At 38.8% G+C, this 17,296-nt stretch overlaps 1 protein-coding gene across 2 annotated transcripts; it reads right to left on the reverse strand.

Moving 5' to 3' along the window:
- Positions 1–530: 530 nt before the first annotated feature.
- Positions 531–17,064, reverse strand: slc38a9 (solute carrier family 38 member 9). 2 transcript variants are annotated; one of them, XM_084572802.1, is made up of 15 exons: positions 16,736–17,064; positions 13,679–13,822; positions 12,030–12,159; positions 10,345–10,463; positions 10,173–10,236; positions 9,968–10,061; positions 7,525–7,695; positions 6,757–6,816; positions 6,357–6,563; positions 6,081–6,188; positions 5,569–5,675; positions 5,133–5,246; positions 4,275–4,423; positions 2,825–2,914; positions 531–2,480 (listed from the first exon to the last, which is right to left on the reverse strand). In XM_084572802.1, exons 2-15 carry the CDS (start codon positions 13,774–13,776, stop codon positions 2,315–2,317), a joined length of 1,677 nt encoding a protein of 558 aa, XP_084428928.1. In that variant the 5' UTR covers positions 13,777–13,822; positions 16,736–17,064; the 3' UTR covers positions 531–2,314. The 2 variants fall into 2 exon arrangements, with proteins under 2 accessions (XP_084428928.1, XP_084428929.1); XM_084572803.1 differs by lacking the exons at positions 13,679–13,822; positions 16,736–17,064 and having other exon boundaries at positions 10,392–10,463; positions 12,030–12,156.
- Between the last annotated feature and the right edge of the window lie 232 nt (positions 17,065–17,296).

Here is a 17,296-nt window from a genome sequence, read left to right on the forward strand (position 1 = left end):
TCATTTACAGACTCATCAAATCATAGATTAGTTTTCCTTATGCTCTCAGCCTTTTGGAAAATTCAGTCATGTTGCTTTTACCCACAGTGACTTATGTCTAGCTGAGACGGACATCCATCCTTTTAATAGAGGACTGTTGTGTCCCTGGTCACATCCCTCATCCCTGATTCTAGAATCAAGTTATAGATCAAGGAAACAGGATGCCCAACACACAGTACAGAGTGACACAGCAGAGTCTGAATAATTTAGTAAATTAGACATTTTGATTTTACATTTTTAATCAATTTGCAAAAAATCCTAAAACATGTTTCTCACTTTGTCGTTTAGGGTTATTAGGTGATTATTAATGATACAGTGGTAATTTATTTTAAATAAAATTACATCTACAAAACAAAGTGTTCAAGTATGAAGGGGGCTGAACATTTCATATTGAATACTGAAACACCTCTATGTGTAAATTAGGAAGGATGCTCAAGGGACACTGTATCTGGTTTTAATCCAGCAGAGTTCAAGACAAATATCCTGGAATCAACCATTCATACCTTTATTATAACCAACATAGCGACTCAGATTGCTTGTTTGACATCATTTAAGCATTTTACAATAATGAGAATATGACAATAATACAATGCCACGTTTGCAATACTATCACATTCCTTTAGAGAAAGTCACTCAAAAGTTGTTGGCAGACACACAGCCTGATTAAACACACCGTTACTACTGCATCGTTCTAGATGTTCACAAATATGTGCCAGCAAACCTGGTCATCAGGGAGCCCTGCTGCAAGTAGAGGCTGTTAACACGTATGATTTTTGGAGAAATCTGGGGCATCACCATGTGGGCTTATAAATTATAAACTAACCGAGTTAAAGGTGGGGTGATTCAGGCACAGGAGTTTCGTTGCATTGCAGTTCTGCACTCTCGCTGCTTTCCTGCCTGTCTATAAAGCAAACAGTTCCCATACTGGTGTCATGAACAGTGCCATTACTTGTGATTCTGACTGTTGTTCTTTGTGGTTTTCCTGACCTGTGACCACTTTACAATAAGGTCAAAGTGTTTTCAGATCCATTTGAACGGACAACTCTTCCCAAATCCCAGTGAACCCAAAATTATTCTTCACATTGTTACAAGTTGATTAAACGTCAACAGGAAACTACAGTTCTTATAGGCTGATATGTTTTTTTCACACACACATTCCCTTTATTTATCCTACAATTAGTAAGAACTCATTGGGCACAGAAAATAAACATCACATAAACATGTAAATCAACACCGCTCATAAAAGTTAAAAGACGAGGCTTCAAAAACATATAAACAGTTTGCATAATCACATGATTCCCTGGTGTCAGTGATATACAGCTCTTAGTGATTGTAAAATCCAGCTCCAGCAAATCACATGTAACACATTTAAACCTGCAGTAACTTCTTCTTTTTCTCACCACTTGGGGGCAGTAGAAATTAGTGTGAACACAAAGTTAAAATATCACCATACAAGTTCACAAACAGCTGCTTATTTCAGCATCCACATGTTATGATCAACACTGTTATTCATCGGGACTGGTATTGGTATGGTATGGTATGGTATGGTGTCCATCTGACCTGTTAGTACAGTGTTCACTCATTTTTGGTGTCGTCTGAGGGCACTTTCTGTCTCTCCAGGTGCAAAGTACTCCACAAGCAAGTCTCTAACTTTGTCTGTCTCCTAGAGCAGGTAGTGCAGAGTTGGTCTGAAGAGCTTTTTTTTTCTGTGGAAACAGCAGCTTAAAATAGAGCTGGAAGAGCAGTTAAGAGTGAAAGCAAATTTTAAGTTTGCATCCAGACAGCTGTGCAATGAGCTGAAATTCACTAAGGTGCTACATAAAACCAAGAGCTGCTGAGCCAACTGACACATATAAGTTGAAATTTAATATAACGCTATTAATATAAAATTATCAATTCCCATACTTTAAAGTTAACTAAAAAAGTTTTAAAACTGTGTATGTCTGGGATCAGTGTGGGCAGGAATAATCAACAGTATCATAGGAAACTTTTATCAGAGGCCTGTCTGTGTGACAAATATACATGTACTTGTCAATACTTGTAGATATACTTGTCAAAACAAGAAATCAGATTCCTGTTATTACTCGGAAATATATCAATAACAAAGACAGTATATCTGATTGTCCGGAGGCTGTAGTATAACTTTTGTGGGATAATGCACACTGTTGTTCTGCACTTCATTCAATGTTCCCCATTGAATTTCAGTGACTCCCATCCGAAGTCTCCATCAACTGCCTTTTGATCGATCTTTCTTGAATGGTTAACTGACTGCTCTTTACATTAAAGGCTGAGCAACTAAGTTGGCAATGCCCAGCAGGATCAGCATGCTGTGGAAGAGGGCTGATGGCCAGCTGAGCCGGCCCTGCTGTCTCTGGGAGATCATGTGGACTAAGGCAGGGAAGACGAACACTAAAGCCAATCCACAAGTCGCTCCAGAATACCTGCCAGGCAGAAAGTTAACATCAGTACAGAGCAGTCACTGCAGCATTACAGCATCCCAGAGACAACCCTAATGGCAGGAAAAGCAAAACTTGCAGTGAAGAATTTACAGTGACAATGGCAAACTACTTGACATACTAAAGTCTAGATTATTGATATTATTGATATAGATGTCTGCAATTACATTCTGACTAGCCTAGAGCAACTGGAGTTAAGTTGCATGAGAAAACTAATTAAAAGACAGACACAATTGAATTTAGCCTATAAAGTGTAAGTAAGAAGTCACAATATAATATCAACCATAACATCTCATGTGAAATAAACAGAAAAATTGTTTTAAACATACCGTATGATTGATCCAATATTAGGATAAAACACCGCCGTCAGAACACCAGCTCCAACAATTATGACGTTCAGCGCCAAAACATGGAAGAAACTAAAGAGAGACAATCAAGGTAAGACATGGTCAAAGACTAGTCAAAGGAAAAAAGAATATATTACAGATTTAACATACAGTTGAACAGAAGATACATTCAGTGCATGTGACACAAAAAGATTGGACACATCTACTCATTTAAGGGTTTAGTTTTTTAGGATTGAAGCTCAAAAATCAAAATGTGTAATAATCAATAAGAAAACTGTATGTAATGAGCAAAACTAATAGTTAAACCGAATTATGTTATTCATCTGACATTCTTCAAAGTAGCTACCTTTTGCTCTGATAACAACTTTGCATACTCCTAACCAGCTTCATAAAGATCGTCATGAGGTGTGAACACTGGGAAGCACTGATGCAGTCAGAAGTGCAGCGGGAAAGTAACTCTAATGGTGTAAAGGTAACTCATGGCTTGCCTTTCATTGGGGCAATATTAATGAGAGTCAGTTCCTTTAAAGCAATTGAGAAAAATGTAAACATCTTGAAAGTGATCTGTGGGTTTTGAACATAGTTTTGTTGTGTCCCTTAGTTATCTTGTTTAGGCAGTTCTTGAAATAAAATGGTGAGGTTTTAAAATGACTACTGTCAAATAGGGCTATTTTAAACCCGACTTTGAGGAATCTAATAGAAAAGTTTCAGGTCTAGGTTCAGCAACATTATGTGTCCAAAGAATGAGGTCAGCTGACTACCTGAATATACTGAATGACCAGGTCATTCCATCAATGGAGTTTTTCTTCCCTGATGGCGTGGGTATACTCCAAGATGACAATGCCAGGATTCATGGGGCTCAAATTGTGAAAGAGTGGTTCAGGGAGCATGACACACCATTTTCACACATTGGCCACCACAGAGTCCAGACCTTAACCCCATTGAGAATGTTTGGGATGTGCTGGAGAAGGCTTTGTGCAGTGGTCAGACTCTCCCATCATCAATACAAGATCTTGGTGAAAAATGAATCCAACACTGGATGGAAATAAATCTTGTAACATTGCAGAAGCTTATTGAAACAATGCCACAGTGAATGTGTGCTGTAATCAAAGCTAAGGGTGGTCCAACGAAATATTAGAGTGTGTGACCTTTTGTTTTGGTGTCTTTTTTTTTTTTGGCCAGGCAGTGTATAAAGAACCTTTAAATAAATATGTTTGTCCAATCTTTAACTAGTATTATATGTTTCAAACCTGCATTTTTGCAAAGGGCAGTTTTTAATTAGTAATTTTAGTAATTGTTAACCTCACCTCTATTTATCCAAATGAGGGATATAGTGTGAACAAAAAAACTGTTTATCTGTGTGTGTCCAATGTCCGGTTCTATTGGGAACCAGTGGTTCTCACACATTAAATATGACATCTTTACATGTTACCTGGGGTAAGGTTTTCCAAAGATCTGACCCATTATCTGGACCCGCACCAAGTATCCCAACAGGGGGTAGACTGTGATCATCTGGAACAGCAGGAAGAACCGAGCCACAAACACCATCACATCACTGCTGGGGAAGTTGTCTAAGAAGTTCTGGAAGAGAAAAGCACCAGGTGGTCATGTTTGACAAATCGTTTTACGTTTTATCTTATTTTATCTTACTTGTATTATTACCACTGTCAAAACTAATAATCACCAGTTTTCAATTAATTTCTTCACACTGCATCTAAAGACAAGCAAGAATAAATACTGATTGAATATGGTTATAATTTTTAGAGATTACCTACGCTGTGTAAAAATATGAAGGCTTTGTTAGCACAAGTATAAACTATGCAAAGTGCAGGGCACAAAGCACAGGGGAGGCTGTATCATGATTTATAGATACTTTGCTCCCTCTGGAAAAATTAATACACAAGTCTATCACAGTATAATCCAAGAAAATGTCATGGTGGCTATCAAATGAAACCCAAGAGAGGCTGGAGGATGTAGCAGGACTATAACCTTAAACATCTAAGTAAATCTGGTAGGAAATAGATTCAGACTAAGAAAATCAACCTTTTGGAAAGTCATTGATAGAGTCCAAACATTAAGCCTGACCCTAACCCTAACCCAGACAAATGACATGGAATAAAAGCAAGAAAACTGTTCACTCCAGACTTTATACGAATCTGGTCATGTTGAACCAGTGAGGTTGCTGCTGCCAAAAGAGCGAGGATTATCCAGCAGCTAACAAATACAAGGGTTCACTTAAAAAAAATAAGAAATACATTTTAAAACATAAAAACTAAAGTGTAAACCTTACTGGTTCGATGCATTCTTTGAAGAGAGGAGGTGAGGGAAAGGCAGCAAAGATCAACACTCCAACATATAGATAGGTCAGCCCTACTAGAAGATAAGCCACAGACAAATCACGCACCTGGAAAAAAACAACAAAACACACTTAAGTGTTGTGCATCACTTGACCCACTGCGTTTCCTAAGGTCAATAATCAATGACAGACAGGAGGTTTGTCTTGACTACATTTGTTGATATTTTATCTGAAGACTCTGTCCTTCTCTTAGGACAATATAAATGCTGCAATGACTGACGCTGATTCACTGATGAAACAGGCAAGAAGAACTTGTGTTTATTAAACTGTGTTTATCTGAATTAAGAGAGCAGAGAGCAGATTAGAAGAGTGGTATGCAGTGTTGCAGTGTATGAAGCTGTGCATGAGAATAGTGGTCTGTATGGCTCACATTCTTCTCTTGGTTTTTGTTGCTCTTCATGAGGGTGATGATGCAGTTGTGAATGAAGTAGGCCAGAGTGAGGACACCTGTCAGCTGAGGGAACAACTTTCTGAACTCTGAAAGTACAACAGACAAACTAATGATACACTTTCTATTGCAAAACAAAAAGATCTGTAACAACAGTATGGCTCCCCTAGTGGTTGTACTATTCATAATTTCCACAGTCCCCAAAGGGACATTTGATTTACACTCAAATGTCCCTTTCCAACTGTGTGGCAATCTGGTGAGTACCAATTGAGCTGACTTGTCTTGAAGTTGGACATCAAATGACAGACAGACCAATACCAGCATCCCTATCTCAATAGGGCTAAAATACTTTCCCTGATTACATCAATAGATCCAGGATTAAGCACACCAATTATAGTGCAATTTCCAAAAGAAATTGATAATAAATATGTGGGCAAGAATACCTGAGTTGCTGTGAAAGACATACATAAGCTTTAAAATTGCAGGTGCTGTACCTGGAACAAAGAACTGGGTTGAGTCAATCCAGTGGAACTCTAGGTGGAAGCCTAGGTGGGCAGTTTTTACAGTGACCAGCACAAGCAGGTAGACCACCGATATGGTACCTGGATGGAATGGCACAACAATAGATAGATGAGTGACGTGGAACAATATTAAGTAGCCGTTTTGAAGCAGAAAAGAAGAAAAACACTAGCACACACTGTGTGTCACACCTCAGCTTTCTGACTTATCCAGAAATGTTTACCCACTCCTCATTGCTATTGCTATCTTACCCAAGAATGTGAACCTTGCGAAAAAGGAAGCTGAACGGAAGCAGAGCAGTGGCAGCAGCAGAACGATGAGGTACAGGGGAATGGTGTTGGTTTTATTCCAGTAGTGTCCAAAAGAGCTGTCGTCAGAGGAATCATTTCCTCTGCTGAGAAACAGCGTGCTGACGCTGTGGTTCTTTCCAGGGTCAAGGTTGGGGTGTGGACAAATGACTGGCGACCAGATAAACAGAGAATTAACATACACACATGCCATCAACTGGAAATTCTTGCTACTTGCCTAATTTAAAAGTTGTAGATAAAGATAAAACTGCTGAAGGTGGTCCTAGATCTTTGAAAATATAGCATTAAATTCTACTGCTAAAACTTCAATCGGGCTCAGAGTTGCATATTGTAATTGACTTACCTTTCTCTGAACCGTTGGTTCCAAATACTGAATCTGACACATTGACATTGTGGGCATAGTCTACAGACAGGAGAGAGAAAAGCAAACTTAGAAGAACAACCAAAAATGTCCCACTGTCTCCATAAAAGGACTCTTTTAAAAGACGATTAATGCAATCTCTATACCAAAATCTACTCTGAAATGAAAACCCACATAGAGCAAATGTCTTTTCCGGTAATATCCAGAGATACTCTCAATCTCTTACAGCTTTAGAAATATAAAAAAGTAAAGTACAAGTATATAGATGCAACTTGAAATACATTTTATGGTTACGTCAACTTTAATGTCCACTAATGGCTCCACCTTAGCTGAGTGAGTCATTACCATTACCATAACATTGGGTACATGCTGAACATTACACTATCCTGTTCAGCCAAAGGATTACTGAGCATAAAGTTTGACAATTGCTTAAAAAAGGGGGGTGTGGAGAGTATTTTTAATTATTTAAAATCTTGATGCTACACATAATAAAAAAAAGAGGTGACTAGGAAGACATTGGACTTAAACATTGGACTAGTCTCTAACAGCAACGCAACAGCTTTGTCAAGACATTTATAAATGGACTCACTTTGAACAGACAGAAGTGGCCACAGTACAGACAACGCATGATGTTATAATAAATGCGTTACTTTTAATGTGCGGCGTTCTTAATTTTAACAATCCAGAAAGAGGAACTATACATTTGTGCAATACTTCCTTTCTTTTACTGACAAGTACACCATGACTCACTGAAGATAAACTGCCCAGTGTTGTAGAGGAAATTGGACATGAGGACCCAATAGACCACCATGGCTCCAATAATTGACACCATGGAGAAGAATAAGCTGGACCACCGACCAACCTTCCCAAAGTAGAAGCTACAAACATCTGGGAATTCCCAGTCGGATGTGTCCATGTGTGCTGAAAAGAAGACAGAGAAAAATTATAGCAGTGGTCATTCGATTTTTAAAAAAAGGTAAAAGTTGAAATAATATATTCTTAAGATTCAAGTTAATACATTTTTAGACTCAGAGAGTTTGGCTGTAGTTCATAAAAACGTAATACCAAGAGAGTTGTGGAACACACCTCTACGGAAAGAACAAGACAAAACCAACTAAATTACATCATGACAAATAATGACAAAAGAAAAACGTGGAGGAAAAAGGGGAACAGTTCCTGACACAAAGTAAACCATCTCATCTGGTAAACACTGAAGTGCTGACCAAACAAAATGAAGACAAGAACCACGGTGTGACAATGTCATCACGGTTTACGACAGCGTCACAAGGGAAGTTATCTAGTCTAATCTATCTACAAATTATCTGCTGATGTCTGATGTCTGACATTAAAAATGATGACTTTCATGTGATTCTTTTGTTACTTTGGAATCACTAAACTTTGGGAACTGTGAGAAAGATATCCTTTATCCCCCACTTCCCATCCTCACATAAACCTGTTAATGTCAAATTAATGATGAGACACGTTCAAGTCCATTTTATTTTAAACTGAATGTGTGGGAGGACAAAATCTATAAAGAACAAAAAACTACTGTGCTGACGCTTACAGCACGGGCAATGTACGTGCCAGAGACAGAATCTGGGCCAGTTCAGACCTTGCATTAGGATTTGGGAAATCCGATCACGTAAAAGACAGGTGTGAACACCCCCAGGACGCACTGAGACTGCATTTCGTATGGGTCCGCAATGCGTCCTGAGTCGCAATAAATACTATCTATACTCAACAGGGGTGACCCGCATTAGCAGTTTTCCCTAATTTATGCAAAAGAAAACAAACGGCCGCTACTATAAATGCGATGATCGTATGAAAAGGAAAAACCACCATAGATGATGTCTGTTCATTAGTAATAAGAGTCTTTTGAAATATTCTGTCCTTGTACCTGTTAACTAACTAAAATAAACTGTATAAACAGTATTTACAAATGAAAGTATTCAATAAGGGTACACAAGTGTGATTCTGTATTAATTACTGATGCAGACATTTCGATGTATTAGGAGTCGTGTGTAGTTAAGTTACTATTTCCTCAATCACCAATGTCTTTATTACCGGAGACTATGGTGCGTGTAGTTATAAATAATAACTTGAAGTCATAAACACACACATAAAACAGCACTGTTCTCAGTTCGGGAGCAGCAGTAGAGATCCATTAGAGACATCAGCTGGTAAAACATTCTACTGCGCCCCAGATGATGTCGGGGTTTATTTGAATACAGAGCTCGAAAATGAGAGCTCGGATCTGGAGACATTTTGGAGACACACGTTAATGCCAGGTCTGAACACATTTACCTAAAGCTCACTTGCGATCATTTTCCATGATTTGGATCTTAATGTAAGGTCTGAACAGGTCCCAAGATGGGAAGAATTTCAACTCAAGTCAAGTCTAATCATAAGAACTGACATCTGATGCATCCAACAGGAGTGGTTAGTGTCAGTATGCATCCTGGAGCAAGGTGTGAACTCTGGCAATGACATGCTAAATGAGCCACTCCTTTGTGAAAACATGCAGACAACAAATATTCATCGCAAAGACATAATAGAAATTAGTTAACAGACACAACCAAAGTTCAGGATTCCATCATTTACTAAAAGAGCCTAAACAAGAGTCAATTTGCAACTCATTTCTTTACCATAAGATGAATGTAGATACATTCAAACACACACCTTAAAACACAAACTCCGTATCTGGGAATTCTTCAAATATTTTAAAGGACCATCGTACAAGAAAAATCTGTATTTAAAAACATTCTTTTTCTGCTGACCCAGGTTAAACTGTATACTAGTGATTCCAAATTTTTCTCATAGTGCAAAGCAGGTGGTGTGAAACACCCACTTTAAGGCTTTGTGACACATTCTCACGCTGCCCAAATGAATCTAACGCCAAATACAAGAAAGTCACAAAGCCTCTTCTTGGTGAAAGACACAACTAGTTTAAACTAAAAAGTTTTTATAGGCTTTCACAGCACACAGAAAACACGATACAATCCACTGATTTTGCCACTGTAGGTGCTTGGAAAACCAAATTAAAATCCAGGAGTCAGCAGAGGGCAGGCTCTAAAAGATCTAATAATTTCTATTACAATATAATATTATTATATATAATTGCTACTAATGCCAGCATTATCATAATAGTTTGCTGTTAGTTTCACATTTTAGTACAAAATATTGCAGCACTTACGTATTGTCTTTGGTGATTTCAGGACAACGTAACAACAGTACAACATCAGCAGGCCTATGAGGATGATAATGAGGATGCCCAGAGAGAAACCAGCCTGGAGGAATGAAGTAAACATTGACTATTCAGTTCTCTATATTTGTCCTGTCAGGCTAATTTAATGTGCTTTGAGTCTAGGTCCTGAAGTGTGTGAAATAAAGTAATTCACCTGCTTTATTCCCCAAGGTATGCTGAGTATAGACGTGCCCATCATTGTATTCCATACGGCAAATCTGTGAGGAGAGAAAAGTAAAGTGATCAAAGCAGTCAAACACATTCGTTCAGCATGAAGAAACCAGTTAGCTCAGGTGGATTTATTCGCTGACAATGACAGGGCTTACATGGTAACAATACTGGGGTTTTTAGAGCCATGGTCGCTGCCGCTCACTTTGAAAGCTGTCCCAAGAGGACTGTAGACGTAGATGTCCTGTGGTGTGGGGACCACATGGTCTGGAGGACTCTGGAGAAAAGAAATAAGACAGATAGTAAATATGAGGTCCTCACATGTACAGTAACATGCCCAAATAGATGCCCACACTTTACAAGCTAACAGTACTTATTTACCTGATAGAGACATTATGAAATTAAAATCTACAAATGTTAAACCATGTGGCTAAGTAATTAATCACCCAATACAGGGTGATTTATACATAACCAAATGGCTTGTTGTGGATTTTCAGGTAAGGTTTAGGAGAGGTCTGGGCAGACTAAGAGACATTTTTTTATTATTAAACACAATGAACCTTATCAGTCTAGCTTATGCAGAGGTTGCTTTTCAGATATTATTTGAGACAGCAGCTGAGCTATCATATTTTATCTGATAAATGACCTGTAAAGTTCTCCATATCTGTCTTACAGCGGAAATTAAGATAAGATAATCCTTTACTTAGCTCACAGTGGCTCTTTTGCATAACCTTATGAAAGTTACCAACAAACTTCACTACATTAGAGTCGTTTAAGTCATATTAATCAGACAAAATCTATTTTGGGTTAGGGGTGTTGACCACATGCACACAAGTTCCACAGGGTTCTATGATTTGAGACAATAAGAAATTTGTGTTCAAGTGTGTGACATAATGTTAGGGACTTCAATATATTTCGTGTATTTTACACTTAGACTTAAATGCAGTACATAAATGCAGCTGTGACTGGTCTGAAATGCATTTAGTTGTTAGCATGACTCAGTGGCCGGAGAAGCACAGACATTTCTCCTTTGTTCAGGCTCTCGCACACCGTCTACTCAGATGTCTTCTATGTTCTGTGCTGCAGTGAATTCAGTGAAACTAACAGTTGATCCACATTCTTCAACTTCAACGTGGTATCAACGCAGTACTATAAATTACACTTTACAGTTACCAGTGGATAAAATTACCATATGCAAAATTGTCAAAAATAAGATATTCCGGCTTAATGGGATGCTGAAAAAAATAGTCCATCGGTGTGTTACTTCTGGGCTGGACTATTTTCATAACAAAATTTTAATTCCTTCTCCTTAAACTTCTAAGTTCCAAGTTCTATCATGTCTTATCCGAGTACCCTATTATCCACATTGAGCATTTCCCTCTCAAAGGGCAGGCTTACTTGTCGTTCCTAGATTTTCTGAAAGGATAACAGGGGGCAGAGCCTTCAGCTACCAGGCTGCTCCCCTTACATGTCCAACCAGAATCAGAATCAGAATCTTTATTGTCATTGCATAACTGTATACAACAAAATTACTACCAGCAGCTCAAGTGGTGTGTTCATTCACCATAAAACAACACAGCATAGGACATTCAAGCAAAATCATCAAATGAAATGGGGGGCCAATAATTTACAAACTCAAAATACATAAATAGTCAAAATTATCCAGCCTAGTTTGAGTTCAGAAGGCACATACACTCTCTACATCTAAGGAGCTTAAGATTTTAATAAGGTCTATGGTTAGAACTTGTTCATGTCATTCTCTCACCATAGTTTGTGCCTTGAACTCAATTGAAATTGTATTGGACAGAAGTGAATTATGATTATAACAACAAACTCCACCTACCAACAGCCTGTCAGAAGAGCCCGTCAGTCTGCCGTAATAATGGACTCTGCTGTTGAGGATGGCAGCCTCAGCAGAGATTCTTTCCTGTGGGTCATCAGCTACGATGTTCCTGGGCTCCACATGGAAAGGCCTAGAACAGACAAAAATCTGGTCATTCTGAGCAGCATTCCATTCATCAAATTAATCCTAAAATCAATTAAATGTTTAAGTTTTATATCATTTAAAATATCTTTGAGTTTTGAGAGCTGGCTATAAGCAATCTATTTATGTTTTCTTGGACTGTTCACCATTTTGTAGACATTTAACTTATCAAAATGTAATTAAGAAATTTCTTTTAGTAATTTCAATTATACCCAACATAAATACAAACGCACACATTACTTTGCTTGAGTTAAGAAATTCTCACATAAAACAAACACACCTGTATGTGGCTTGTTGAAAGGGAGTGCTTGTGATGCTTTGTGCTAGGGGGCTAGTTGGTCACTGTGAAATACCTAACTGGATTAAAAATCACACAAACTGCTAATACAGTAGGGAATGATGCTAATGTGGTGCCAAACTCACACATACACACTCACACAGCTAACGTCTTAGTATCTGCTCGCAAAGTGAATTCCAGGAAGCCAAGCTCATAGAAAGCACCTTGTTTATTATCTAACAAACGCTGTCAGCAAGGAGAAACATGCACGGTCTAGGTAAGCTGTCCACAGCCCATGCTAGACTGTTAGTTGGGAGACTTTGTCCTGAGTACAGAGAAAACCTATTTAACATACAATATATAGCTTTGTCAAGGAGTGGCTTTAAAGCTTAATCCTATGTGCTGTGAGATTCGAGAGCTTGATTTGAGCACATGTTGGCGAGCCTGTTTCACATTAATCAAAAAGATATAAAGATATAAAATATGTTATATAACTGTATTTCAGCAAGTTATTTATAATTGTGAATAGCGTTTGGGTGGTGTTTTGATAGAGCGAACCAGACTGACAAGTACACAAGTATAAATGGCTCGCACCGGTGTAGGTTACGTGCGTAGGTTACGTGCGTATGTTACGGCATCTATGTCCCACAGTACCTTATATTAGCCTTATGAAGCATGAATAGGAATAACTTTATAAAAAGTTATTACAATATAATAGATTTGTGTATAATTCTTAATTTCCCCAATTGCTCCAATCCTCCCTCATTGCATCTCAAAAGCAAGCACCAACATGGATTGCCACTGGTGTCTCTTCTTTCAGAGCTCTCCAACGAGAGAAAGGGCCAAGGTACTGTAGACACACCGTAGATACTACAGACATGTAGATAGTCAAATGCATGCATCAGCAGTGATTGTAGCATTACTCTCACTGTCAAAGTGGCTTTGAAAACAGGTCTGGATGACATGACATTTTGACCTTCAGAACTCAGTCATATTAATACAATTGTGGAAACCTTGATTTTTCAAGTGTTCGCTATATCTTTATTTACGGTGGCTCTGTGGTTTGGGGCTCTAGTAAAAGCATAAAACTCTTTCAAGCTATCTAATGAATAACATGAACCTATGCACAGCTCTGTCTCACAGGAGAGACTTATTCTAGGTCACGTTGCAGACAAGAGCAATGCTGGTAACTAGTGCATATTGATTGGTGTAGTGTTTCAGAGTTGTCTACCTTTTAGTCCTGAAGTCCAGCGAGTCCGTGGAGCCTCTGTGCGAGTGGCTCTCTCCAGTCTGCTCCGAGCTCAGCAGAGGCCTGGACTCGTCCTCCATGATCCTCCTGACTTTCAGCTGCAGCCTCTCAACTCACATCACCTGACTGAGAAGAAATAAACTCATAAAATCTAACCGGACACAAACATAGCAGCCGTAAAACATCTGCTGCGCAGTGCAGTTGTTAAAGTCAAGTACATGCAAACAGCAGCCGACATCAAAAATAACTATTTTCCAGAATGTGTTTCTAAATTTGCCATTCTACATTACGCCAACGCATGGATTTTTGCATGATATGAAAATCAATGGAAACTGAAAGCGTGAATTCTGTGCCTACGGGACCAAGTAAGTTTCCATTCTCTCATTCTGGCCTGCTTATTTGTTCAGGAGAAAAACTCAGCTGATAGTCCTTTTATTCCCCATTCCTCAATGAAGGAAGACACAATAGTATAAACAAAATATGGCCCATAGTTTTCTATGTGTAAAGAGGATTACAGTCATAGTAATTTAGAACAATGCACCAAATAAGGTCAGTGTCAGCCGATACTGAAGTTTGTTTCTTTTTAAATAAGATTCCGACACAAAAGCGTCTCAAGATCCGATAATAAAGGAAAATCTCAATCGAGCCAGTTTACGTTGCACTTATGTAGTGTATATTCTCACATAAAGTTACAATTAAGAGTTCAATTCAATTTATCAGCGGGTACGGCAGATGGTACTTATGGTAATTATCACCATGGACCAAATTACTAAGTAGACTAAGGGCATTTAAAATCAACTGTGTTACAGTGACATCACCAACCAACAGCTTTCTTAACTGGTGTTTTTCACAGTACATGATGGTAGTGTGTGTCGCAGGCCTCCCTTAGGAATTCTCAGATCTGACGGTGGAGGTCAGTGACAATATTATCCAAAGTTTTGACACATGACTCGGAGAAACGCAGCCTCATCTTCTTTCTCATTGTCTCCATGTGGTAAACTTCACCTACTTTATTGCTCTGACTATAAAATAAAAAAGCAGACACGTGCCATCCTGTCCAGCCTTCCACTTGTGCACAGTTGCAGGCTCAATTAACATCTTGGCATGCCTCCAAAAATGCTCACACTAGACCATCTTCAGCTTTATTGTCCTGAAGGTCTGAGGTCAAAGAAAGAGACAGGATAAGCCAAACCTGTTGACTCTCTTTCTTCAACACTGCTTCCGGGGGATGCGTGAATGTTACAAAGTTACAAGTTACAAATGGATGCAACGCACGATCATTCCTCCAGAGCAACATGCCAACAATAACGCTGCTATCCTCTGATTACCTTAGTCAAAGACAATAATAACTTTAACTGCTGACCAGCTACATGAAGGAGACAGGGGGGGTGATTCACATTTAGTCATAAACTTCTTGTGATTGCCATAAAAAGAGACACTCTAAAGACCTCTGCACTCAGTTCACTCTTATGTCAATAAGATGGAGTTCATCAGCGTACAAACTAATATGATTTCGCCACATTACTGTGGATGCTGCAGCAAGTAACGTCAGTAACTTAATAGAAAATGACCTCAGCTAAAAAAAAATCACTGAACAAAAGCATTTTTTCATTTGTCTGTAGTTTTGGAACAGACAGAGAGCACTGATCAGTCTTTTAGGAAAATTTTTGCTCAGTTACTTAGAAGCAGTCAGTTGACGCCTGAGAGAAAATGTCCCCCCTAAAAAGGCAGTTCTCAAGAACTGAGCTCGGATGGGTGGCACTGGCATATGATTCTAACGAGACCTCACTTGACGAAGCCAAATGTCAATGGACAGCAGAATTGCATTTTTGACGAAGGCAGACCACAGAAAATGACTGCTTCTGCTTCTGCATCCTGCAGTTTTGTGTTTCATAATACGTTCCCTTTAAACTACAACTAAGCTAATGACAGCCCCCACAAGCTTTTCTTGTGTTTATCTGAAATGACTATATTCTATTCCTTTTACATGTATAATACATTACATTTTATAGTGTGTGCTCGTCATATGCAATGTCTGTGTGGTTTATTTCATGCAGCATGTTTTCTCCACATTAGAGTCATAATTTCCTTTTAATCACGCTCTAGATTTCTTTTTGTTGTACATAACTTGTACTGTTATTAGCGTTGATAAGCTTATCGCCTTAGGTGGACTGGAAAGTACACATATTATTATGAAGTTTATACGTGTACAATGTTCACACACTTGCCAGTTCATTAGTTCCAGTGAAAACGCATGTGTTCTAATATGACAGTCCCACTCTGACTTTTCTAATGTTCAGTTTATGTTGATACAGCATCAGAACGGTGGTGATTCAACTGCATGATCATTTTGGAGGATGCAGTCTGTGGTGATGTTAAACTGGACTGTATGAATTATAGGCTATTGCTTAGCCTAGCACACTGACTATGGGCTTGTCAAATTGATAAAAACATGTGTCAGTGCAACACAATACAATTCAATAGGACTGCGCCAGGAATGAAAACACAGGTGAATAAAAACAGCTCTAACAGGTATTTGTACATACTGCAGCTGCTGTCTGGCAGACAAAAGTACCGTTCATGAGAGTCTGCAGACTCTGCATTAAAATCCGTACTGGTGAATCCAGCTTAAAGTCCAAGTGTGAACACAACTAGGACGCATTGAGCTCTTTTCCCCTCATTCTGTATCTTAAAATCAAACAGTCATAGTAGTGACATCTACATTCGTGCAGTTCCTGTCCCGTCTAAGATAACCCCGTACACAACCAGGAGCCGCGTGACAAAACAAATACATCCCAGGACAAAGTATACCGACTCTGTCTGAGGTGTCATACTCTAATGGACGCGAACGTTTTAAAGACTTACGTTCAAGTGAAATTGGAGGCCGCGTCGTACAACACAATAAGATAAAGTAAAGTTGCAAGTGACTTTTCAGTAGTTTCACTTATTAACTATAACTAAGCTGACCTAATTTATTCACGCTATACAAGCCCACGAACAAAATGGCTAATGCTAACATTTTAATAAAAAGATACGTACCAAAGTTGTAAGTGTTTCTTTCTTCAGGTCATCTCCGGCTTGCTACCTGTTAAAAATGTTTTTAATAGAAAGTTGAACTGAAATCCCGACGTCAACACGGCGGCGGCGTCTACGGGCTTTAGTCCTTCTGGCCAGTAGCAGTGTAGACAGCTTAAAGGATGTGCCGGAAATAAAAACATTAAATCTGCATAACTGACCAAAATTTGAATTTACGGAAAGTTTAGCATATCGCCTTCGTATTGCGAGTATGTCCTGTTGTTGCGGTTGCTAATGACTGGTCTTATTATTCGTTTCCCCCCACCCCATCTACTTCTTGTTCTTTTGTTTTAATGCAGTGATGTGCACAGCTGCCACCGCTGCCACCAACTGGACTGGAGTGTAGAGCACGCGAGCAAGCCGAGGGTCAACTTCCGGGTGAAGCTAATGCGGAACTGCCACAAACTGTTCTAGTACATAAAGCCAATGAAACGGTTCATCGAGTGGCCACTTGAGGCTTGCTCTATAACGAATTCAGTCTCAACCATTAAAATCCCAATTTTACAGCAAAAATAAACACAGTGT

The sequence above is a fragment of the Chelon labrosus genome (assembly GCF_963514085.1).
Source record: "Chelon labrosus genome assembly, chromosome: 22".
NCBI lineage: Eukaryota > Metazoa > Chordata > Actinopteri > Mugiliformes > Mugilidae > Chelon > Chelon labrosus.

What these genes read in the sequence shown, in the direction of transcription:
- slc38a9 (XM_084572802.1), bottom strand. Translation starts at nt 13,776, where the DNA reads ATGGAGGACGAGTCCAGGCCTCTGCTGAGCTCGGAGCAGACTGGAGAG. An exon ending in CTGGACTTCAGGACTAAAAG is followed by an intron (nt 12,160 to 13,678) that starts GTAGACAACTCT and finishes TGTCTGTTCTAG; the next exon opens with GCCTTTCCATGTGGAGCCCA. An exon ending in AACCAACGGTTCAGAGAAAG is followed by an intron (nt 6,564 to 6,756) that starts GTAAGTCAATTA and finishes TCTGGTCGCCAG; the next exon opens with TCATTTGTCCACACCCCAAC.